Below are 25,155 nucleotides of genomic sequence, written 5' to 3' on the forward strand. Positions count from 1 at the left end.
CCCACACATAGAAAAGCACTAAATTCTTTAACTTGAGATACCTGGTTTCTTTAGATAACAAGTAATCTTTTATTGCTCCAACTACCTGGTCTTTGTTGTAAAGCTCCTATATATCCTAGCTCCTCCCCTACCTCTTCGGAGCAGTTCCTCAGAGCGACCTGAGAGGCTATCATCCCGGCTGGAGTCCTCCCGCCAAATAAAACATAACTCTCAACTTTTAGGCTGCGCATTTATTTCAGTCGACAAAACCAATCTGAAAAGGCCATATGATTTCAACTATGTAACATTCTAGAAAAGGCAAAACTATGGAGACAGTGAAAAAGACCAGTGATTTCAAAGGGTTGGAGGGAGAAGAGATGAAAAGGCAGAGCAGAGAGGATTTTTAGGGCAGTGAAAATAGGCTGTACTGTTGGGCCAAATGACATCCTTCAAAGTCCAATGACCCCACTTCTCAGATGCCTGCCTGTGATTCCTCAACAGATAAAGTACATTCTTTACTAGGCGTGTTTCCTCTAACAAACTAATAGCCCTAAGTAATGCCTAATCTCACAATAGCTCAGGCTGGCCTGTTTCAGCCCACCTTATCAGAGTCATAAACCCCATTGCCCTTCACGGACCCTAAACTTCTTACCTCACCTACAACCAATCAGAGCCTTGTGCACAAGCCGATCAGGTTGTGATCCGACCTTATAAAACACCCCAACACAGGGTGCTCACAAGGCACCTCCCGTCTGTGTGGCTGCTGTTGTCTACGACAGCACACCCTAATAAACTCCCTTCTATTCCATAGTTTATCTCTGGTAGATTCTTTTATCAATCCACGCATCACCGTATCACTGACCAGCCGCCACGTTGTGTCCCACAATACGTATGATACCATAATGGTGGGCACATATCATTATACATTTGTCTATTTTTTAATTTTTTTGATTTACAATGTTGTATTAGTTTCTGGTGTACAGCACAGTGATTTAGTTACACGTACATATACCTATTCTTTTCCATTACAGGTTACTATAAGCCATTGAATATAGTTCCCTGTGCTATACAGTAGGATCCTGTTGTTTATCTATTCTGTACATAGGACTTTGTATCAGCCAATCCCAAACTCCCAGTTTATCCCTCCCTACCACCTTCGCCCCCAACTCCTGGTACAACACCAGGAGTGAACCCTAATGTAAACTGTGGACTTAAGTGATTCTTGGTGTCAATACAAGTTCATCAGTTGTAACCAATGTACCACTCTGGTGGGGGATGCTGATAATGGGGGACACTGTGCATGTGAGGGCAGAGGGTACATGAGAAATCTGTGTACCTTCCCCTCAATTTGGCTGTGAACCTAAAACTGCTGTAAAAAAATAAAGACTTAATAAAAACAAAATGAAAACGATCCATTAACAGTATTTGGCACAGAGCCTGGCACAAGATAGGCATCCAATAAGTATCCGTGAATGAATGAATGTAGGTAAGTAAATGTAGTCTCTGCCATGGATGATTCATCATGAAGGAAGGGTGGGATGCTAGTGCAGTGCTTAGCCAGTATTCTAAAGTTGACACTGAAATGGGAAAATCCCCCTAATGCTTTGGGAGATGGCAGCAAGGGGGGCCTGCAAGGGATGAGGAGAGCCTTGTGTCAGAGAGTGGACTGAGTGCCCTTAAATGCAAGCAAGCATTTGTAAAGATAACCACTAGCATTTATTATCTACCATGTGCCAAGCAGAGTTAAGTGATGTATATACATCAACCCCTCCCATTGTATATATACTATATTTCTAGTCCCATTTTAACAGATGAGGCATTTTAACAAACTGAGGCTGAGTCAGAGATCACAAAAGGTGCTGGGCATGGAATAAGGTGGAGACAAGGAATGCCATTTAAGTCACAAGCCTCCTGTTTTCTTTTCCTCTATTGTATCCAGATGCTAGCACCTCCAGGTTTTCTCCTGCATGGGGCCTCTGAAGACCCACTCACAGATGAAATAATACATTGTTCTGGCATTTTTAGTTAAGAGTACCATCAATAGTCAAAGTGTGTAAAGGAAAAAAAAATCTATGAGTCAGTTTCCAGATTTGTGTTTTGAATATGACATCAATGGATTTCTACAGAATGAAACCACAAGCTTCCTGCAAACTGTCTGGATTCACAAAGCTCTGTCACTTTCAACGAATGAGAAGAAATCCCACGTATGTTATCTATAGACTTGCATAAACTTTCGAGGGGCATTTAAAAGCCAGATCTCCACTCTGTTTTTCTCCTATCTTTATATAAATGTAATGGATGATACAGAAAAGACAGCTGAATTACTGTTTATTATGTTGTTTCCAAAATTAACATGGCAGTTTTGAGAATACTAAAAAACACAGCATCTACTTCTTCCAGACACTTGATATATGTATATATATTATCTCTCATTTAATTCCCATAACAATGATTTGAGTAGGTACTACTATCTTCTGCTCTTTACAGATGTGGAAATTGAAGCTAGGAGATGAGGTAACTTGCCTAAAGTCACACTATTAATGAGTGGCTGCAGCAAGATTCAAATTCAGGGCTAACTCTAAAGATCACATCCTTTCTGCCGTACCATCATGCTGCATAATAGTACTACAGGAGTGAAATTACATAATAAAAATGTGAACATATGATGGAAAGGAGAAAAAGTCCAGTCATAAAATGTAGTGTCAGTCCAAGGTAGAGGTTGGAGGGTGATGGGTGGGGTGACTGCATAGGTTATAAGAGTGCTAGGTGGAGAAGAGGACCCCAACCAGAGTGGAATGAAGGGAGGAACTTGGCTTGGGGCAGAGAGGAGAAGCAGGGGAGGCGATGGGGAAGAAATGACACTATCAGCACCCAGCTGAGCTGCATTGGATAAAGAAGCATCTGAACATATTGGCAAGGATACTCCCAGGGTAATGAATGAGCAGGTGCACATTCTATGTGCAAGCAAAAACTTGCACATAGTACACTTCGAAAAAAGTCTGTTGAATCTCAACTTTAAAAGACTAGAAGACCAGACTAAAAGGACAAGACCAATAAAGACTAGAAGACTTGATTTCCATAATTGGTACCTACAGGTAATAGAATAATATTTGTTGCCAGATTGAGGGTGAAACCAGAAGGCACTAGAAGTGATTGGGACAGGTTTACCAAGTCAAACCGAGTGAGAAACAAGTGTTGGCATTTGGAAGGATAATAGCTAGCATTTATTATCTACTACGTGCCAAGCAGAGTTAAGTGATTTAAATACATCGACCCCTTTAATTCTATATATACTGTATTTTCAGTCCTACTTTAACAGATGAGGCAGAGAATTACATAATTTATTCAAAGTCATGAATCTAGAATCCAGCAGAGCTTCCTGGATCCAAAGGTCGTGCATTTCGCCATTATACTGCATTCCAAACTCTCAACTTAACTGGATTTTAAAAAAATCACTGGACAGTGATCACTTATGCTAGAATGTGGTGGAGACTGCAGGGAGCAACCACCTTACCAACAGGTAGTGAGAATTTGGGTGTCCAAATTATTGCTACAGAAAATCTTCCTGCCTTATGTGATGAAAAAGTTAATGTCACCAGAAATTGGGCCAGGAAGCCTTGTGTCTGGGGGCTACCTGGCCGGTCACATTTCATAAGTTATTGGCTTGCTTTTGTCCCAAACTACCCTCTGGTTTTCAATGGGACAATGGCCTTGAATATTGCTAAGAGTGGGAGAGCGAGTTCAGGGGCCACCTTCATTTACTATGTCATCTATTCTGGACCTTTCCAGAAAAGGTATCCTCTATAAAGCTGCCTGCTTTGATACATGAACATTGTGAGTGGTACTGAGACTCGGAAGAAACCAGGCGATTCCTGCTAAAAACAATCATTTCCAAGGTCTGATTAGGTTTAAATTCACCACAGCCCAATTCAAAAAAAAAAAAAAGAAAAAGTCTAGGCACGCACTTCAGGCAATCTCCATTAAGAATCTGGGTCTCTAGCACCACTCCCGTTAGCAATGCCATACACATCTAACCCTAAAACGAGGAGGCCTCCGCCGCGGTTGCCCCACGCGAGCGCTGGTGGCGTCGCCCCGCACACGCAAGTCACTGAGTCAGCTGAGCGAGCGCGCCTCTGGAGCCGCGGCCGGGCGGGCGATGGAAAGCCGTATGCTCCCCTCTCCGGCGTGAGGCAAGCCTCCTCCCACAGGCTTGGGAAGCCCCGACGCTGCAGGCTTCCTCGCCGTAGTGGGACCGCCAGGGCGTAGTTCCTCCACCGCTTCCTCCTCGAACTGCAATCACCCTACCCTTCCTGCTCAGCCAGGACTCCACCTCCCCGGGTTTGAAGCGCGCGCCTCCGCGAGCCCTCAGACGGCGGGGAGGGCGGGGGAGGCGCGCACGCGCGCAGTGGGCGGCCCCGCCCCCGCCCGAGGCCCCGCCCCCCGGCGCGGCTAATGCGGCTGCCCGGCCCGGCTCCCCTCCCCGGGAAAACCTGTCTCGGCCGGGCTGGGAGCGGAGCTTCCTCCTCCGAGTGCGGTGCAGCGCCGCCCGATTCGTCCTTCCGCCCCTGCCGCCGCGGCGCCGCGGCGAGCGAGGAGGTGAGCGGAAGGTGCGCGATGCGGCCGGCGGGAGCAGCGGCCGTCGCGGGGTCGCCGGCGCGGGACACGCTGCTCTGTGGAGAGCTGCTGCAGGCCCCGCCGCCCTTGGCCTCGCAGCTGCCGGCGGCCACGCCCTCGGGGCCGCCGCTCCCCGCAGCGGCCGGCACGACCCTCAACCGCCTTCCGGAGCCGCTGCTGCGGAGGCTGAGCGAGAGCCTGGACCGAGCGCCCGAGGGCCGGGGCTGGAGGAGGCTGGCTGAGGTGGCGGGGAGTCGGGAGCGTCTCCGGCTCAGGTGCGGCACCGGGGCCCGGGGCGGGGTCACGTGGGGGCGGACTCGGGCTCGGGGGCGCGCGGCGAGACTGAGGTGGGCACCCGGCGGGAGGATGGACCGGGCGGTGGGTGGGGCTGAAGAGCGTCGGGGCCACATGAAACAGTGCCGGGGCCGCTGGTGTAGAAGGAGCCGGAGGCAGACGTGGGAGAACTTCAGTAACCTTCTAGACGTAGAGCCTGAACCCAGGAAAGCCCTGGGATTGCAGAAATTCGAGGTTGGACTCTGGGCGTTCACACCCTATCCTCCCCTCCTCCCCTTGAGCTGAAAGAGAGAAATCGAGCTTGACCAAGGGAAATACAAGGAAAGCTATCTGGAGAGAGACCATTGTGATAGGGCAGTAATTCCAAAGCACTTGAAATACACAGACCTGGAAGACCTAAGGAAGGTTAGGAAGGGGACGTGCAGGTAGATTACGAGGGTGAAGGGATTGAGGTACAGGAATTCATGAAGGTGTTAACGTAGATGTGGAGAGAGAAGGATGGTGGGAAAGACTGAAACTAAACTCACCGTCTTCCTCCATCAAACAGACTTGCCAAGTTTTCTTCTTGACTTCACCATGAACATTAAACCATAAGTAAAACTATTTTCCTATTACCAGGCTTCGAACAGCTGCACGAGCAGTTCTTGAACTTTTGGTCTGAAGACTCCTTTACATCCTTAAGAATTATTGAGGACCCTAAAGAGTTTTTAATGTGGGCCCTATGTGTAACAGACAAGCAATATATACTGATATTTATATTAGAAATTAAGATTTTTTTAGTATTTAAAAAGAATGATTCATTACCTGTTAATAGAAATTACATGTTCTTGTGGGAAAAGCACTTTTCCAGAACAAAATATTTAGTTAGAAAAGTGGCATTGTTTTGCATTTTGAAAATCTCTTTAATGGCTTGGCTTAATCACAGAACTGGTATTTTTTATGTGCTTCTCCATTCAATCTTTTGCTCTGTATCACAGGTCAGGTAACACTGGATGCTCCAACGAATATTCCTGAGAGAATGAATGAAAAAGATAAATAACATCTTAGTGTTATTATGAAAAATCATTTTGACCTTGGGGATCTCAAGAACTGCCCTCGGGCTTCCCATATCACACTTAGAACCACTGCTCTAGGTCATTGTTGTGATTTTGGTCTGCCTTTTAACTCAGCAGTTTTTTTAACTTATATGACTATAAACTTTGTCTTGTGCTATAATTATTTGTACATGTCTTTATAAACTCCTTGGGAACAGGAACCATTATTAAGAGCCGATGTGTGTTATGCATAGAACGTATCTTAGGCACCTTATACTTTTGAAAGGGGAACCATTCGTTCAAAATTACATTTTTTGAGTGTCATTTTCTGAAAGTTTCAGAAGCTAAAAGGATGTCAGATATTTAGCTCCTATTCATAAGGGTTTATGCAGCAATGGACCATTGTTCTGAGACATTCACAAATAACATGTTAAATGCTATGTTGGGTGTGAATAATAATAACAATGGGTTTTCATCATTTATTAAACTTGGTATATATACCAGACAATGTGCTAAGTGTTTACATGTATTATCTACTTTAACCCTCACAACGGCCTTGAGTTTCAAAGAGTTTGGGGCTAAACCAGAGTAGAATAATGATGATATGAGAGTATTGGGCTGTTCAGGGGAGTAATGATATGAGGATGGAATCAAGAAGTGAGAAATTTGCAAAGTTGAGCAGATAGATGACATACATTTTTGTTGCTGTTATTCTAGGCAAAACACATTGTGCTTTTGGCTGTGCAAAGAAAATCCAAAATACAATTATTATAGGTCCATAAACTTCTGAATTTCTAGACTTAACAATAGTGTAAAAAGTTGTCTTCTTTGGAGGTGAGATCACCAGATCTGCGATTGGTTAATTTGTGAAATTAACCAGCATTCTGGTTAGGGAGGGCTCTGGCCTTTCCTGAAGAGGGCCTGGTGGTGAAGACTCGTATTTGGCCAAAAAGGAAAGAGAAGAGTCAGACCGTGCTACCGAAGAGGCATGGCTGATGGAATCTAAAAGAAGCCAATACCTGGCATCAGGTGCTCAGTTTCCCTCCCTGAGCCTTCAGTTAAGTTTTATGAAATGCAACAGAATGGTACTAGCTTTGTTTGAGGAACTAATGGAGAAGTTTGAGGCCTCTTGTCTGATGAAGGGAGTAGAGAGAGAAGGGCGGTTGCCTAGCAAAAGATGACAAGCAACAAAGGGCGTGCAGTTGTGGAATCTGGGGATTTCAGGCTGGGCAGTCCACTAGAGACAGGTAGAGTCTGGCCAGTCTTGCAAGATGGTGAAGGTTAGCTTCTCAGGAGACTTGTGGTGGTGGGGAAAGTGGGGGCAACCCTGAAAGTTGAAAAATTGGAGAACATTCAGCTCATATATCTATTGAGATCAGAAGAATTAAACTCACTTCATAAAAGGTCAGCTCTAGGAACTTGGAGGCTGGAGAGTGACAACTGAGGGGGCAAGGTAAGCTGGTGATGCTTTGTCTATTTAAGGCAAAAGAGAAAGCTATTTTAAAGTGATTTCATATTGATGAAAGAATAGTGTCTATGAAAGGTCCTAAAGGTATTTTTCTCTAGTGTCAAACCTAGGGATTATCATCCAGATGGGTTAACAGTTCCCAGGAGGGTGAACCCCTCCTAGTCACTGGATTCGCAGCCCTAAAATCTCAAAAGATTGCCTGTTCTGTTTACTTTCACTTTTTATCTGACTCTATACAACTTTTCCTCAAACTAGCTGAGAATTTAATGAATAAGCCACAGGAGTTCCTTCTGAACTGCCCATCAGGGATGAGGAATAATTGTAAATGTTCTCAGATGGTTATTGATAGTTCAGAATAAATCCTTGCATATAGTTTAGTTTCCCAAAACCATGTACGTACAGGAGTGCCCGAAATACAAACTCAGCCCTAATTCCATCCCAGACTGACCTACTATTGAACACCCTTTGCTGTTGATGTGGATAGGTGTGGGTTCTGAGTGTCTTGCCCAAGCTACGTGAATTCTGCGGTGGCATGGAACATTGGAGCCCCAATGATGGCAGAGCTTTCAAGAGGCTCTAATGGTGCACAAATCCCATGAATGAGGAAGCTTAGAAATGGGGCTGTGAAACATGGACCAGGGAAAACAGTCACTGCATACTTGCTGTGTGGAAGGCTGCAGAATCCTGCCCACAAGCCATTTACTGATAGGAAGGTTTCTTCCTGTCTCTTATCCCCAGTCTTTGAATTTTGGAATGCCTTAGGGCTCAGGCTTTGTATCTGTTTATCTACACTTCTTCACCTAATCCCTGGCCTTGGTGCTATCATAAAGTCTGGTAGCTTTACATATATTTAGGTTTATTACTCTCAGTTCAAATCTTTAGCCCCTATCTTTGCTGAGCTCCTGGATGTGTAGATATGTAGATGCCTGTTTGCCAACGCTGGTTGAATGACTGATAGACATCTTAAATGCAACACATACAAGACTTAACACGTCTTCTCCCACAAACCTTTTTCTCTTGCGTCTTCTGCATCTCAGTAAAGGGCAGCTACATCCCTGCAGTTGCTCAGGCCAAAAAAGTCAGTCATTCCTGACTACTTTTACACACCACGTCCCTTGTATCAGCAAATCCTGTCTGCCCTGCCTTTAGTATGTACTAGAATCCATGTCCACTGCAGCCACACTGGCCTGAACCACTATTTCTCTCTCTCCTGCATTGTTCCAGTGGCCACCCAGCTTCTCCTCTTCCTGCTTTGCTTCCCACCGCAGTCTGTTCTCAATATAACCCTAAGAGTAGTTCTTTAAAAACATTAAATCAGCTTTCATTTTCCCTCTGCTCAAAACTCTCCCATTGCATTTCCATCTGAGTGAAAACACCATTTAGCTACCAGTTAGCCCTTGGACCTGAGAACCTTTTATTATCTCCCTCCCTCTCTCTACCCTAGTCACACTTGCTTTCTTGCCCTTCCTTGAAGACAGTAGGGTCTTTGGACTTACTGTTTACTCAGCCTGAGATGGTCTCCACAGATGAACCACAGGATTGGCTCCTTTACCTTTTCAAGTGTTTGCATAAAAGTCATCTTCTCGGTGAGGTCTTCTCTGATACACTATTTAAAATTACCCTGTGTCTGCTCCAGCATTTCCTATCCCTCTGCTTTGGTTTGTTTTTCTACAAAGCACTTAACGACCATTGGATGGATGGATACACAGAGACATCTCTGTGTGTGTAGGCATATCTGTCCCTCTCCTCTAGAAGAATCTGGGGGATGGAGGGTTTTGTTTTGCTTGCTGCTATATCCTCAGTACCTAGAAAAAATGGCCTATTTTAGGTGATTAATAAGTGGTTGTTAAACTAATGAATAAGGATGCCAAAGTGTAAATGTACCAAGAAGGGAAGCAAAAGAATCTAAAAGCCTTGCCGTGGTTTGTACCCTGAAAGATATGTTCTATTTGTTTATATATTTTTTATTTTTATTTTTAATTTTTTCCTTTTTTTTTAAATGGGGGGGTAATTTTACGTTCATTTATTTTCTTTTAAACAGAGGTACTGAGAGTTGAACTCAGGACCTTGTGCATACCAGGTATGCACTCTACCACTGAGCTATAATACCCTTTCCCCCTGTTTATATATTTTTAAAAGCAGAGATAGAGATTCTTTTTAAAGCAAAGTCTATTTGAGTAATAAAGCAGTCTTTTAAATTAAATCAGAGATTCCAAATTGGGGCTGGTAGAAACCACTTCAAAGCACAGTCTTACAGGAATGTAACTAAAAAAAGGAAAGAAAAAAGTTGAATATGTATAAACATCATCTTAGCTGAAAGCCGGTACCCATGTGGAAAATCAGTAAAAGGAAAGGAGATAAATCAGTAAAAGGAAAGGAGATAAAGCACCTTGTTTTTCTCCTGTGCCTCTTTGTGCTAGAAGAGAGGTCACTGTCTACTTCAGTTTGATCTTTCCTCTTTTGAGGGGAAAAAGTAAAATTGTTTTTGATTTTCTCTATATCAATATAAAGATTATTTACAAAGCATCATTTGGTTGCATTTGACAAGATGGCTTCTTAATTTCTGATAATTTTTAAATCATAAAAAAGAACATTTAGCATACAGCATCCTTGTTTTCATAAATTTCATATTCTGACTATTTGAGTAATTGGTAATCCTTATATTGTGTCGGATACTGATTCCTTCATTTTTGACCCCTTCCGTCCAGGGTTCCAGGCGTTTCAGTTATGATTGAAATTCACTCAACAGTCATTCAGTTATGAATAATTAATATGGGTAAGACAAAATGTTAGGTATTGAGGGATTTAAAATATGATAGGGTTTTTGTTTGCAAGGAGTACTGTTATCTACTTGGATAAAGAAAATGCTTATGAAAGAAAAGTTCATGTGATTTAAGGCAAAATTGTGTCAAATAAAACAAAACAGAGGTCTGCAAACAGCCTGTGGGCCACATTCAGGCTCCTGCCTGTTTTTATACAGCTCATGAACTAGAATTTTTTTGTATTTAAAAAATTGTAAAACAAAACAAAAAAGAATATGCAACAGAGACTTTGTGGCCCATATAAAGCGTAAAAATATTTACTCTCTGGCACTTTACAGGAAAAATTTGCCAACTTCTGCTATATAAGATGAGCACCATTAGGAGACTGTCTAAAGCGTGTTTGGTGGAGTCGTGTGGTGTGGGAGGACCTTACGGAGGAGGTAGGGTTTATATTGGATCATAATTCAAATTGGCAGGACAGGGAGAGAGGTATCTGCAAAAGTATATGAGGTACAAATTCTGGCAGAAATCATAGAGATTGTCTAAAGGCTTTGTTTGGCTTTTGTTGCTAATGATGTCTCTTTGGGAAGGCTTTTGGGTTTTGTTGTTTTGATTTAATTTTTTTTCTCTTGAATGTTTCATATTGTACTTCCCCTTCCTATGAAATGATTGTCTCATTATTTATGGCCGTCTACAGTCTGATCTTAACCTGTCTTTCTAACCTCGTATACCATTTCTGAAAACAATGACATTGAAAAGGAGATGTTTGCCTTTGTTAAATAGTGATGCTAAAAAAGGAATAGTTTTAACAAAAAGACAGTGAGACAGCATGTGGCAGGGGTCAGAACACTTTTTCTGTAAAAGGCCAAACAGTTAATATTTTCAGCTTTGTCTACCTACTCACCTCTGCTGTCAGAACAGGAAAACAGCCATGCACATTTGTCATTGTATCAATGGATGAGCGTTGCTCCAATGAAACCACTTACAAAATCAGGTGACTGGACGGTTTTGGTCCATAGACTATACTTAAGCTCTATGTGAGGGTATTTCTAGGCACTTAGAAGTACTTAAAATGTCAATAACACTGATTGTCTTTTTAAAAAATTGTTGAAAAAAATAACACATGGTAAAAAAAAAAAAAAAACTTGACGGGACAAAAAAGTTTATAGATGGTCCCAGACTTAGGATGGTTCGAGTTACTATTTTCCAACTTTCCAATGTTGCAAAAGCAATACACATTCACTAGAGAGTGTGCTTAGATTTGAAATTTTACTCTTTTCGGGGCTGGCAGAATGGGATCCGATCCAATTATGAGGCTGAGCTGCAACTTCTGGTCACCTTCAGTACAATATCCAGTAGCTTACATAAGTTTTAACTCTTAATTATAAAATAGGCTTTGTGTTAGATGGTTTTGCCCGACAGTAGGCTAATGTAAGTGTTCTGAGCATGTTTAAGGCTCAGCTATGGTATTCGTAGTTTAGGTGTATTAAATGCATTTTCAATTTACAATGTTTTCATCTTAACAATAGGTTTATTGGGAAGTGACCCCATTGTAAGTGGAGGAAGATCTGTACATAGAAAAGTGAACTGTCCAGCCGTGAGCTCTGCTCCCCTGGTTCCCTCTCTAGGGCAAACATGTTTCTGTTAATAAAAGTAGTATCATACAGAATGTACACTCTTCTGTATCTTCCTTTTTTTTATATGATTACACACGAAGATGTACAAAATATACAGTTTTTTATGTTAGTTTTTTAATTTTCCAATACGTCTCAAAGACCTATTCTCTTTTGGGTTATCTTATACTTTATATAAGTACAAGAAAGAGTAGAGAAATGTGTCTGATTTTCCTATTCCCAATTAAAGGTAAACATCTTGCTGTTTATTCTCTACATCACCTGTGATGGCACCAAACGTATAGCAGGCAGATCATATTGAAGCCAGTCTGTTGACTTGAATACCATTTGTTCTTTTCAGTTCTCTAGACTTGGAGCAGTGCTCTCTTAAGGTCTTGGAGCCTGAAGGAAGCCCAAGCCTCTGTTTACTGAAGCTGCTGGGGGAGAAGGGCTGTACGGTCGTGGAGCTGAGCGACTTCCTGCAGGCCATGGAGCGCACTGAGGTTCTGCAGCTTCTCAGCCCCCCAGGTGGGTTCTTCCTTCCCCAGAGCAGGCTCTCCAGGAGTTCATGGAAACACACTGAGAGGACTGTATCTCATTTGACCCCATGAATTGTGTCGAGTATTTTTGGAACACATAAATATATAGAGCCTCATTTTTCCCTCCAGGTTGAGACGAAAGAACACATAAAAAACAAACACAATGCATGAATGTAGATTGGCCTGTGTTTCAAAAAAACATCTGTCAAAGGCATTTTGGGGACAATTGGAACAACTTGAATATAACCTGCATATTAGATACCAGGGAATTATCATGTGATGGAGCTGTAGTTCTGTAGAAGAATGTCTTTATTCCAAGGAGACACATGTGAAAGTGTTGAGGGGTAAGGTTTCTATAACTTATGTTGAAATAGTACAGCCAAAAAAGTAAACATACACATTTTTATTTACATGTATGTATATGAATGAGATAAAGTATGACAAATGTTTGTTTAAATTTCTTTCCAACATGATCCTTTTGGAATGTTGAGTAACTCAACCATATGTTTGTTTGTTTTTCCCCTGAATAACCAATATTGAGTGAGGTCGCTCACTTCCAAGGTCAGATGTGAGGAAAAGGAAACAGTCCCTCCTTTTCACAGCTCTGGGTGGATTGGTCAGCTGCAGTGGTGTCAGGCAGGAGGGACCATGTCAGCCAAGTCACCTGCAGCAGCACTGCAAACCTGCTTCCTCAGGGGGGTTGGGGAATTAGGGACACGTGGTATGGTGGTGTTCTGTCAATTACCTGATCTGTAACCTTGCAAATCCAATCTCAGATGTGCAGTCTGAGTTGTTTTTGTTTGTTTTAAGTGAAACCATTTTGAGTACAGACATCAGGCTCTATCAGCTGGAGTCATGCCCATCATGAAATGGTTGCCAAGGAAGTCACGCTCTGACCTGGAACTGGCTGAGCAGAGGCTAGACAGTGGGGGATGTTTAGAGAGAATTACCAGGTTACACATGGTTTTCATTAGATGGATCCCAGGGTTCTCTCCTGCTCCAGTTTTATGATGCTGGCATTTTATTTCATTCTTGTATAAAAAGAGCTTTGCTGCAGGTACATTTCTGATGCACTGGTAGAGTCATGAGATTTCTCTTCCCTGGCATCTTTTTCCATTTTTTCCTCACCCCCTTTTCATACCAATTCATTTTTCTTAATTCCTTGTAACATGCTCATTGTTATATTTCTGATAGCAGTTTTATTTTTTTATTACTTCTGTTGTCTCTAAGATGAGCAAAGATGGTTGAATATTATTGTTTAGTTTCCAAGATACCTTTACTTCACATTGTATCCTCACAGTTCTCTGAAGGCCTGGGACAGTACTATCACCAACATTTAAATTTTAAATATGAGCACACATTTATGTAGAAAAGGAAATTTCCAGAAGTTATCATTTGGCCAGAATCACAGTGGGTTATTGACAAAGTTTGGATTAGAACTAGAATCTACTGACCCTGACCTGAACTCAATGTCATTTCCATAGTGCTTGGAAATTTCTGGGTTGTTTGGGAAGTTGTAGATTATTACTTTAATTGCTTCTTTGACCCACAGATTTCAATTCTTTTCTCTTCTTGCCAAATTAAAAAGTACTCAAATACCACATCTTATGACGCTTCTTGTTTCATGAACAACAGAAATTCCTGAAAGCAGATATTAAAAAGTGAAAAGAGGCAAAGATAATATAGATGGGAATGAGATTCAGGAAGAAGTAGAGAGAAAGGAAGTGGTAGCGAGGTCTGGAACGATGGGTTTCCGTGCCAGGGTGTTGAAGGGAGTTGGCAACACAGAAGGATGAGGATGTGATGTCGGAGACTAGGTGTAGCCACAGTAGAAGCAAGTGTAAACTGACCTGTAAGGGGGACAGACATGGACCTGACATCTTTTGTGTAATGGGAGGAAATTGTTAGAGGAAGAGGAATGGTATTTATTCTAGGACATTATGGAGTGCTTTTCAGTAAAAGCTTAGAAATGTTCAAAATAACATTGAGGTACGGTTTTAGATGGAAGCTGATGGAAAAAAATTTTTGGTTCATGGCCTCTGAAAATAGGTGCTCTGTAATGTATCTGATAGATCTGTTCCTGGAAAAGCTGTTTGTGAATTACACTATATTAAGTACCTTGTAAGAGAAAATAACTTAAAGGGAACCTATGATGAAGCCTTTTGTCAGGTCAGGAATCACCCTGATGTATCTGTTTAGTAATTCCAGCCGGACTTCTAGTTTTATTGTTTAGTCTCTTGAGTCTGTTGATCTACACAGGTATGTGTTGAAAGCACAATCCTCACGTTCCATCGTACCTAGTTGGGTTCTCTCTGGCTTACAGGAAACCGAGTAACCTCTGACTTCTCTGCAGATGTTATCTGAAAATAGGCTTGTTTGCCAGGAAGCTGTGCATTCACCCTTTAAAACAGCACTTGCACTTGTGAGCCTTGGTTCACCCTCCATAGCTCCATGCCCTCTTCTTTCCTTACTTTGTTCAGCCCCTTCTGACTAGTGGGCGCTGCACGAAGGTGGTTAAAGGTGACCATGGTTCCCCTTCACACACGCTACGTGGGAGGAAGGAAACGTGTGTGGTTAAGACACGGGAGGTATCGTGACTTCTTTCTTTACTACTCACCCAGGGCGGTTTCCAAATCACATTTTGCCTTTCAATTTTCTGTCTTTGAAGCAATAAGTAATAAAGACTTGTCTTTGCTTGCTTCTTGAAGACTTAGACTACAGTTGTTGGTACAGGACAGGTGTATGGGCTGTGAGTTTGAATGTCTGTTAAAAGCCACTTATTCTTATCTCCCATGGAGGCAGCTTTTAGAACATCCTGGTCATAGGGGCCCTTTCCACTAAATTCATTCATTTCTGTATAAGACACTCTGGGAAGAAAGCCTTTTAATTTCCTTCATTCTCGTCTCTGGTCTCTGTGTAATAGTGGAGAATATTTGCCACAGTAAATTTTCAAGCAATGATACAAGACATTGCACTCTGCCTCACACACTGCCTTCAGAAGGGGCTCGCTGTGGCAGAAGATGGGACTAGCGTGAAGAATCGCTGGGAAATGATGCCCATGTGAGCTGACGGGCGTGTTAATTAACTTGATCACGGTAACCATTTCATAACATATACGTGTATTACATCATCATGTACACCCTAAACATATACAGTTTTTATTTGTCAATTATACCACAGTAAAGGTGGAAGAAAAAAAATCACTGGGGTTAAAAAAAAAACCTTTTAAGCCTTTTGTTCTTTTTGTGTCAGGAGGGATTTGGGACACTAATTTTGAGATGGCTTTAAGACAGCCACATCTTAAAGCCAATTTAGCCACGACTCCTGTATTTTCCAGATTTGTGCTTATTCCTTTCTGTTGTTGTTGTTGCAGTTTTTTCTCTCTTATCACACCTAAACTTTGAAAATCGGAATTTGTATCTTAAAGTTGTGATGTAAGTCTCTCCTGGCAGCTGAATGGTATATGGAAGCATTAAAATACAGTGTTGTAACTTTCCTGGCTTAAGAGAGCTCATCCCATTGTCTGATTTCAACATGTACTTTCCTACCAACATGAATTACAGAATTCAGAAAAACTGTTCCTTCATCCATCCTGTGCTAACTTGGCATCCACATGAAAGATGAATGAATATGAAAGCTCTTCCTTGGCAAGAGTTTTAAATTCTCTTTTGATACAGGCTCTCCTGTATTTACTCAAGGTTTTCTAGGGTTTCTCCAGACCCTCAAACGTAATAGGTGTGCAATAAATATTTACTCATTTTGGATTTTGGTTTTATTTGGCATCTTTCTGGCGTATTTTATATACTATTTTTCTCCCTAGGAAGTTCAGTATTTTTCATGTACTAAGATAGCTATTATTTAGACCATCTCCTCTTCAGTGGTAATCATATTTTGTTTCTTTGGACTGGTGGGTTATAGAGGAAAAAAATACTATGAGATCATGTTCAGAATAGATGACAGGGGGGAACAATAGGTGCCAGAAATTAAGTTTTATAAGTTTTAATGATCTTTTCTCCTTGCTTCCTAAAAGCCAGCTAACCCAGGTTTTTGTATTATAACCTTGGCAAATGTAAAATTTGCTAGCTTTGGTTCCTTCTGTGTCAGTTATCAGTTGCTGCATAACAAATTATCCCAAGACCAAAAACTTAAACAACAGCATCCACTTATCATCCCATGGTTTCTGAGGATGGGAATCCAGGAATGGCGGAGCTGGGTGGTTTTGGCTCAGGGTCTCCCAGGATGTGACAGGCTATGGGCTGGGGCTGCAGCCACCTGAAGGTTTGACTAGGGTCAGATAATCCTCTTCTCAGATGGTTCACACACGTGGCTTTTGGCAGGAGGCCCGAGTTTCTTCCCTTACCACTTGGGCCTCTCTGCATGAGGACCGACTTCCCCAGAGGAAGTGGTTCAGAGAGAGGTGGGAGGGAGAGGTGGATATTCTGTTGTTGACTCCAGGGTATTTAGCAAAAGTTTTCCAAGTTTTGAGGCTGGTAATCATTTCTCAGATGAGAAATGTTTGCACCACACGTATCAGATTTATATCGTGGGCTTCTGTTTCTGTGCCTCTCTGCTTACAAAATAGTTTTATTTTAATGCCAAATCATAGGATTGAAATTCAGATGTCTTTTGAAGACATTTTCAGTGGCATTTAAACTCAAACTTGTCTTTTTAACATTGCACCTAACTCAGTTGAAGGGCTGACCATATAAATGTTTATGAGCAAGAATTCCCAGCACTGACACTGGGAAAATGTTATGACTGCTGCTTGCACACATCTGTTATAACGTGCCTCCTGATTTCAGAGGTGGTAGAATGTGGAAAAAATACTTCTCAGAACTGAATAAATATAGCAAACAATTTTCTCCCCTAATCGTGGAGAAGTACAGTAGATCAAAGTCTTCTGCAGGTGAGTTTCTTTCCTCCTGGTTTTACAGAGCCTGGAACTCATGCCCCCATAACCTGATGGCGAAGGAGATGTGAATGGGTGGTTTATAACAAGGATGAATATGCCGGTTATTTCCAAAATATTTCTTTTTTTTTGATTTCAGAAACATAAAGAAGGAAAACCCCTCTTCTAGTGCCTTTATGTAACTTTTTTTTTTTTTTTTTGAAGGAATAAAGATCACTGTAAACCCAGAATCCAAGGCAGTCTTGGCTGGACAGTTCGTGAAATTGTGTTGCCGGGCAACTGGACATCCTTTTGTACAGTATCAATGGTTCAAAATGAATAAAGAGGTAAATTTTTTTATTGTCTTTTAATTCCTCTGTCATGAGAAGAGAGAAAGATAGAAAATTAAATGGCATTATTGTCTTCAGTGTGTTTTCAGAAATCTTGTTAAAGGATCTGTGTTACTACTGAAGTATTCAATAATCATTATTTTGGTAAGCAGTAATAAAATCAGTTCTCTATTCTGAAAATTGTGGAAAATCGGGAGTACTTGGAGCAACAGTGTTAATGAGCATGAAGCATCGCCAGTACATTGTAGCATTTCTGTGCAGAATTCTTTACAACAGATTGTATTCCAACCAAAATCTTCAACTGAAGGATTTTCAAAGCAACATGGAACGCTAATGCAGTATTATTTAGTATTATTATGTAGTAAACATACCACATAACAGTTATATCAAAAGATTTAAGCTTTTGTAGTAGATTCTGAAGTCACATTCAGGTCGGTAGAGAGGGACGTTTATTCCTTTTGTGGAACGATTGCATCCCGGCACCACCCAACAAAGAATTTAAAGCTGCATGTTGAATTCTCTTTTCGTAAATGTTCTCTGAGCCACTCTGCCGCTGGGGAGTTCTCCGTGGTCTGGCCCACATCGTGCCCCACTTTGGCAGGCATCTCTCTCCTCCCATCCCACTTGGATCCTACCTTGAAATTCGATCATTCTTTTCAACTTGTTAGTCAAATAACTAAACTTTCTTCCAAACTCGAGTAAGACTCTATTTGCAAGTCTGAAACTAAGTTGAAAAGCTGTTCTGAGATGATGCTCTTTCCTTTGATGGGATTACCCTGTGCCTTAGAAGAAACGTGTGGATTTGTCCAATTTCTAGTTTCCGTCGCACACACACAGGTGAGGCAGGGCAGCTGCGAAGTGTAGTAATGGGGCTGCAAGTGGGCGGTGATGCGGCACAGGCTGATCCCTGACGGTCCGTAGCATCTCGAATTCCTATCACCAGCGGTTGTGAGAAGTTAATAGGATGTCTTGTGTGCCTCGGCTTTCGAGAGATGGCAACTAAAGTGAATTTTACCATATTTTCTCAATTGCAAAGTTGCTTTCATTTTAACAAAACACCTTTTGAGGGAGAAATAATGGACAAAACCTACCAGCATTAAGTATACCATGTCCTGTTTGAGAAGGGTAGGAAGGTAGGGGTTGGGGAGTACGTCAGAGATTCAAAGAGTTGTAATGGATTTTAAAGCTCTTACAAGTTGAGTTTTGTCAAACCACTCTTACATTCATAGGTCTGGTTCAGGAGATAGTCATTTAATGACTGCTTCTTGGCCACATGTTTTGTGCCAGGCCACAATAAGGAAGCACTGACACCCAGGGGCCCTGCCACCTCCACTGGGGAGAGACAGTGAGCAAATGAGATAATTCTGAGTTAAGAGCAGCTATGAAGAAAATAAACAGGGTGATAGAAAGTGAGAAGCCACTACAGGTCTTAGGCAGGAGAAGTAACATGAGAGGATTTATGTAACACCACCTTGCTGCTTGAGGGGAGGCAGAGAGCAAAGCAGGAAGACCAGTTATCTAATGCCTACGCCAGACCAGACATAGTGGTTACATGGACCTAGGACATGGTGGTGGAGGTGGATCAAAATGCCTAAGTCAGTTTATTTTAGAGACAGTTCATCCAACTTGGCAGTTAGATGTGGAGCATGAGGGAAAAGGAAGAGAGCTCAAGGGTGACCCCTAGATTTTTTACTTGAGCATTTGGGGTCATTTTATATACTGAGGTGTTGAAGACTGGGAGAGGAAGAGATTCAGGGTGAAAAATCAGGAGTTTGGTTTTAGACATGTTATGTTTGAAATGCCTACTAGCTATCTAAATGAATCTAGCTAGTTAGCTTGGATATCTCAGGAGACAGTATTGAAAGTTTGTGTAAATGGAGGAACCAGTAGAGAGACTAAGAAGACTTGACAAGAGAGATAAAAGGAAAACCAGAAGAGGGTGGTAGGAAGCCCCTGGGGAAGCATTTCAAAAAGAAAGGGGTGGTCAGCATTTTCAGTGCTGCTGAGAAGTGCAGGGGTCAATGAAGGTATATTTGGGACTTTTTTTGTTTAAGATACAAGGTACTAGAGTATATTTTTAAGAGTGAGACAGTAAAAGTGAGAAATAGATGCTAAAACAGAGAGAAAAATTGCAGGAGCGAGGTCACAGAGGATTGGATTGTTGGAGAGGAAAAGCTTTTCCTCCAACCTCTCATGTTTAGTCCCTGGGGGCCTGTAAATTAACTGACAAACCAGGTTAACAAGAGAAAGTTTCTTCATATGGGAAATTACAAAAAAAAGTAGCTCCATGAGTGGTTAAAGTTAGAGGAAAAGGGAAAATAAAGGCCTCTGTGGGAAGAACAAATAGGTTTCTTTAGGAAATATATTAGGGTTCTAGGAGAATAAATAGGAGATAAAGTCTATGATAATATTTATTCATGCAGGTGTAAGTGGTATTTCTATCTTCTTCATGGCTGTAAAAACTCCCCTGGAGAGGGGATTTATGATGGATTTACTCTTGGTCTCCTTCCTGGGAGTAAAAGCCACCCTGGAGCAGGAATTTATGGCAGCCTCATCTCCTAGAAGTTTCTGCTTTTTGGTCAGATAAGGGAAGCTCTGAGAGAGCTTCTTTCTGCATCTGTTAAATCCCAAACGCCTTCAGCTTGAACTAATCTTCATAGCAACTCAGGCTTCTGAGTGGCTAGGATTCCTCACAGATTCCAAGCCTAGGTAGCCTTTGTTAGGAAGACATTTTCCATTTTAACAGGAGAGAAGAGAGCACTTATGAATAGGCACAGAGAGGTTTGTGATTTGGTGGCTGGAAAAGAGAGTTTCTGTCTGTAGTCAGTGGCTGAGAGAAGCAGGGTTGCAGGAGGTTGAGGAGAGAATGTACGCATTAATAGCCTAGTAGGAAAATGAACTTGGTAGGTCAGCGCAGGAGGATGGTCAGGCAGGGCCAAGGGCAGCCTGCCATCCCAGCTGTCAGATAATTCAGCAAAATGCTCTTGCTCTGGTGCAGGTTCTGAGAGAGGATAGAGTGGAATTCAGTTGGGGTTTGGAGAAGGAGATCTCGTTAAAGTACTTTGCAAGGGAGCTAATGTAATATCACGAGGCACTTGACTAAGCCCTTTGGAAGTATGCCCGAGTTGGCTGGTGCTGATAAATGGATGCGAGCAGCCAAAGTGAAAGAAACCTCGATGTGGTGAGCAAAGCTCAGGAGGAGAAACTTGGGAATCGCTTGCATGGTCCTTCTTTCCCATCACTGATACGCTTCCCATGGCCCTTCTCCGCCCAGACCTTGAAAGAAGTATATTGGCCAAGGGATCTATCCTGTTATGGAATTTTGCAGATGAGAAAATGGAGTCTTGAGGTAGAATAACTTGCTCGTGTACTCAACAGCTAATTTGGTTGGAACTGAAATTAACAGCCAAGCCTAATTCACTCACTGTGATGTCCACTCCATCATGGTGTTGGTCCTGTTGTACAGCTGCTTAGCTTCTAAATGTTGCAGTTTTAGAGTCTTTAAATACTAATGATCAAACAGTTTTAAATGACAAAATAGAAACTTTTCTGTTAGTGAGTTTTTAGAAGTTACGGGAGAGAACCTTGTTCTCTGGTTAACAGATTTTTAAAAAGACTGGATTTCTAGACTTCAGTCCTAAGTTACTCAAAATATTACTGTTTTTTAAGTAACAAATATTTTAGAACTTGAGGAAGAAGATACACTTTTCCAAGCTCCAAAGAAATCATACATTTTGCACAGGAGATTTTAGTAAGGTGTGTTTTGATGAGACATTCACTTTTATCCTCTTACTCTTTCACAGATTCCAAATGGAAATGCCTCCGAACTTATTTTTAACACAGTGCATGTGAAAGATGCAGGCTTTTATGTCTGTCGAGTTAATAATAATTTCACCTTTGAATTTAGCCAGTGGTCTCAGCTGGATGTGTGCGATGTCACAGAAGTAACAGAAAGCTTCCGAAGTGGTAAATTACGTTGAATGTTGGGATGGGAATTGCCTTATTCTATTTTAAATGTTTACTTTTAAATAATTTCAGAGTACCAAAAATAGTACTCATATATGTACTTCAACCAGTATAATGTCACCAGGCATTAAGATTTTTATCCTGTTGTGCTTTGATTCTTTTTCTGGATGACTGGCTGGATAGACAGACAGACAGACTGCTATGCAGGTGTCTTAGGATGACATATCCCTTCTCAGCCTGGCCCTGCTGCTGACCTCTTCAGACTTGCCACCATTCATGAATTTGAATGTTGTGGTCTCTGGTTTTGGAGGAGAAAAGATATCTAATGCAGTCTTGCTCAATTTCCCAAACTACTGTATTACTGCTAAAAAATTGTGTCATGGAATAAAAACAATCTATAGAGTTGATGTTGGCATGAAAGGGCATATAAGTATGTCATTCACTGCAATGAAGCATTCCACTCAACTACTTTTCTACCCTTTGCCATCCATCTTTTTAGTCCAATAGCTAGTACTGATGAAGAAACACCCGCTGTACTCTAAAGAGTAGCCATCAGCTATTATTGTATTTATTCTCACACACAGTCAGCAACCATACTTGTCATTTTTGCCAGACAAAAGAAGGTGAGGGAAATAGACTTGGTTGCCAATCTGTCTGTCCAATCTGTCTTCCATTTTTCTCTCAAATTAGCTTTTCCTACACTTGAATAAAGTCTCTGGAAATAGTCATGATTAAGTAAGAGAGTGATTTATATTTCTCTAGACTATTTCTGTGCATGTAATGAACTTTAATATGTTTATAAATGGAATTTTTTTCATTCAACAAGTATTATTGATCACCTGCAATGTGCTGGACACTGAGCTTCATTCACTGTTATTGCATCACATTGACAAGCCCTCTGTCCTCAAGGACCTTAAAGAGTAGCAGATTAACACTCCATAAATAATGCTGTCTGATCTCTGCCTTGGGAAGAGACGCTAGTGGTAACCCATCCATATTTATTCAGTGCTAATAACAAAACTCATTTTAAGAAAGCAACTTCAAACAGCAGAACGTAGAGCTTCTGTTTTGATCATGAGCATCACTCAAGATGTTAGTACGTCATCTGCTCCCACTGAGAAGACTCTGTGGCCAAACACATTTAGAAACCACTTGAACTATATTCCCCTCTTAAATACTTGATGTGTGCTGATATTTTAAAGCTTTGAGAAGTCCTGCAATTAAAAAAATCTGTTAAACGTTTAACCCAGAATGTACTAAACTTATTTGGCCATAGCATCTTCTTATCCACAGAACATCTCGTAATAGTTCTAGAAGTGCTATGGTTTTATGAAATATTGTTTGGGAGACACTGTTAAAGATGATTTAAAAAATGAAAGGTGAACTTAAACTTTTTTTTAATTAAAAAGGACTTTTTAAAATTTTAAACCTATTTATGTTCAATGATATTTTTCTTTTAATTTAAGGAAGTTTGGATGTCATCTCTGAATCCAAGTTGCAAATCTGTGTTGAGCCGAGGTCCCAAAAGCTGACGCCTGGCAGCACATTGATCTTACAGTGTGTTGCTGTCGGAAGCCCCATTCCTCACTACCAGTGGTTCAAAAATGAATCACCACTAACACACGAGACAAAAAAGCTATACATGGTAGGAAGTTGGTTTTGTGGGGGAATTTGGGGGAGGGGGTTAATGAAAAATAAATAGTACAGTTGAAAATTAAAGTGAATATTAAAATTCATTATTTTGGGGGCTGTTTTAGTATTTTCAGTATTTTTTTCCAAGTTCTTTACTATTTAATATTAATTGATGCTCATACATACAAAGTGCTGGAACACAACACCAGCCCATATCTAAGTCCTTACATAAAAACTATCAAATAGTATTGCATCAAACTCACCACTGTTAGAGTCATTGTATCATTTGCTTGTTAATATTTGATCTAATGAATGGAAATAATGTAAGAATGTCTGAAATGTTAGGTTTTGTAAGGGTTTTTTAAAATAAATAAATAACTTTCTCCAAGGCACATTAAAATTGAGGAGGAAATGTGTGCACGTTCTGATATCAATGCAGGTGCCTTATGTGGATTTGGAGCATCAAGGAACCTACTGGTGTCGTGTGTATAATGATCGAGACAGTCAAGACAGCAAGAAGGTAGAAATCATCATAGGTAAGCAGTGTCACTCAGTGTTCTGACAAATGGAGTGCAGTATAATAAGTAAGCTGTATTTTTATATGTGAAGTGTTTGAGCAATGGAAATTCTACCATTTACCCATTCTGTTTAATGGTGGTGAACGTCAGGAGTTATTCTGTTAAATAAGAAATTTGAAAGAATGCATACTCAATTCATAAATTAGATTCACATACAAAGAGCAGAAAGAACCAGAAAAAATGCTGTTTGATTTAGATCTTTTTTTTTTTTTCTTTTTTTTGAGTAAAGGTAGATTTGTTTAGAAAGATACATACCACATAGAGTGCAGGCTGTTTCAGGAGGCGAGAGAAAGGCCACGAGGTGTAGGGGTTGGGTGCTCAGGTTAAAGTAAAAGTAGATACACACTCCATAGATCTTTTCAGGTTTTTTTTGTTTTTTGTTTTTTTTAGTTTTATAGTTTTCATTAAACATTTAATGGCAAAGATGTATTCCTTAAAGCTTTAGCTAAAAAAAAAAAAAACCCTTGATTTAGTGGAAAACGATTTTTAATAAAACGTTAAAAAAAAAAACCAAATATCACAGACATATAAAGAAAAGAATTATTAATGAACAATCCCCATTATGAAGTGCATGATTTGGGAGTTTGTTCTATGTAAACTTAGTGCATTTATAGTTACGTTGTTAATAGTAGGAGATATTGATGCGTATGTTGGTTTGCCAACATATTTCTATGCTATTTATCTCTGTTTGCTTGACGGCTGCCCTTCCTAAGATCATGAATTACAATATATTCATGTTTGTTTTCTCTGGAACAAGGAAGAACAAATGAGGCAGTGGAGTGCACTGAAGGTAGCGTAACCATTTGGTTTGAAACCAAATATCTTGCATGCTGATTCCCACTCTTGGGATTGGTGAAGGGCTCTGGTCCACTGAGTGCAGTGATGGAAAAAATACTAGCTATAAGAAAAAAATTTGATAGAAGGATATTGTATCTTAGTCTCTGAGGATTTATAAATTGCCACAGACGTTATTAAACTGATGTTAATTTTCAGTGGATTTTCTATTGCATATAAAGTTCCTGTATAACATCTTATGACTAGTAAACAGTTGCAATTAATTCTTAATCTTAATTTTTATCTTCATAAAATTTATAAAAGATACATGGATAAACTGTCAAGGATAGTTGTTTAGATTATTTTTATCTATAGCCATGATAAAGTGCCTTTTAAGTACAAATGTAATTTCTATAAAAGATTCAGGACAGGAGATTTATTCTTTAATACACGTTTTTATCAAATATTAAATATCCTGTTTTAATATAAAGTTTTTAAGATCCGTTTTTTTAAGCTACAAGGCTGTAGATTAGTTTACCATGTCACCTTTACCATAAAATAATTTTCAGTTCTCTTTATATATTAACATAATTTAACATAAACTTCTAATTTGTTTTAATTAACCAAAGCCTTGTACGTAGTAAATTTCAGAATTTAAATTACC

The 25,155-nt window shown here is 40.6% G+C and overlaps 2 protein-coding genes across 2 annotated transcripts in view; one reads left to right on the top strand and one right to left on the bottom strand.

Annotated features, from left to right (window-relative positions):
• Positions 1 to 4,580, bottom strand: part of ALPK2 (alpha kinase 2) — a 121,890-nt gene extending 117,310 nt beyond the window's left edge. Inside the window, exon 1 of the mRNA XM_032470434.1 lies at positions 4,470 to 4,580. The gene's annotated coding sequence lies outside the window, so the exon portion shown is untranslated. The remainder of the gene's footprint in view (positions 1 to 4,469) is intronic.
• Positions 4,416 to 25,155, top strand: part of MALT1 (MALT1 paracaspase) — a 49,541-nt gene continuing 28,801 nt past the window's right edge. Inside the window, 6 exon segments of the mRNA XM_032470442.1 lie at positions 4,416 to 4,868; positions 12,126 to 12,292; positions 17,417 to 17,538; positions 21,345 to 21,507; positions 22,974 to 23,152; positions 23,579 to 23,675. Coding sequence (XP_032326333.1) covers positions 4,432 to 4,868; positions 12,126 to 12,292; positions 17,417 to 17,538; positions 21,345 to 21,507; positions 22,974 to 23,152; positions 23,579 to 23,675 — 1,165 coding nt within the window. The 5' untranslated portion in view covers positions 4,416 to 4,431.

This window comes from Camelus ferus, chromosome 30, assembly GCF_009834535.1.
Source record: "Camelus ferus isolate YT-003-E chromosome 30, BCGSAC_Cfer_1.0, whole genome shotgun sequence".
Lineage (NCBI taxonomy): Eukaryota > Metazoa > Chordata > Mammalia > Artiodactyla > Camelidae > Camelus > Camelus ferus.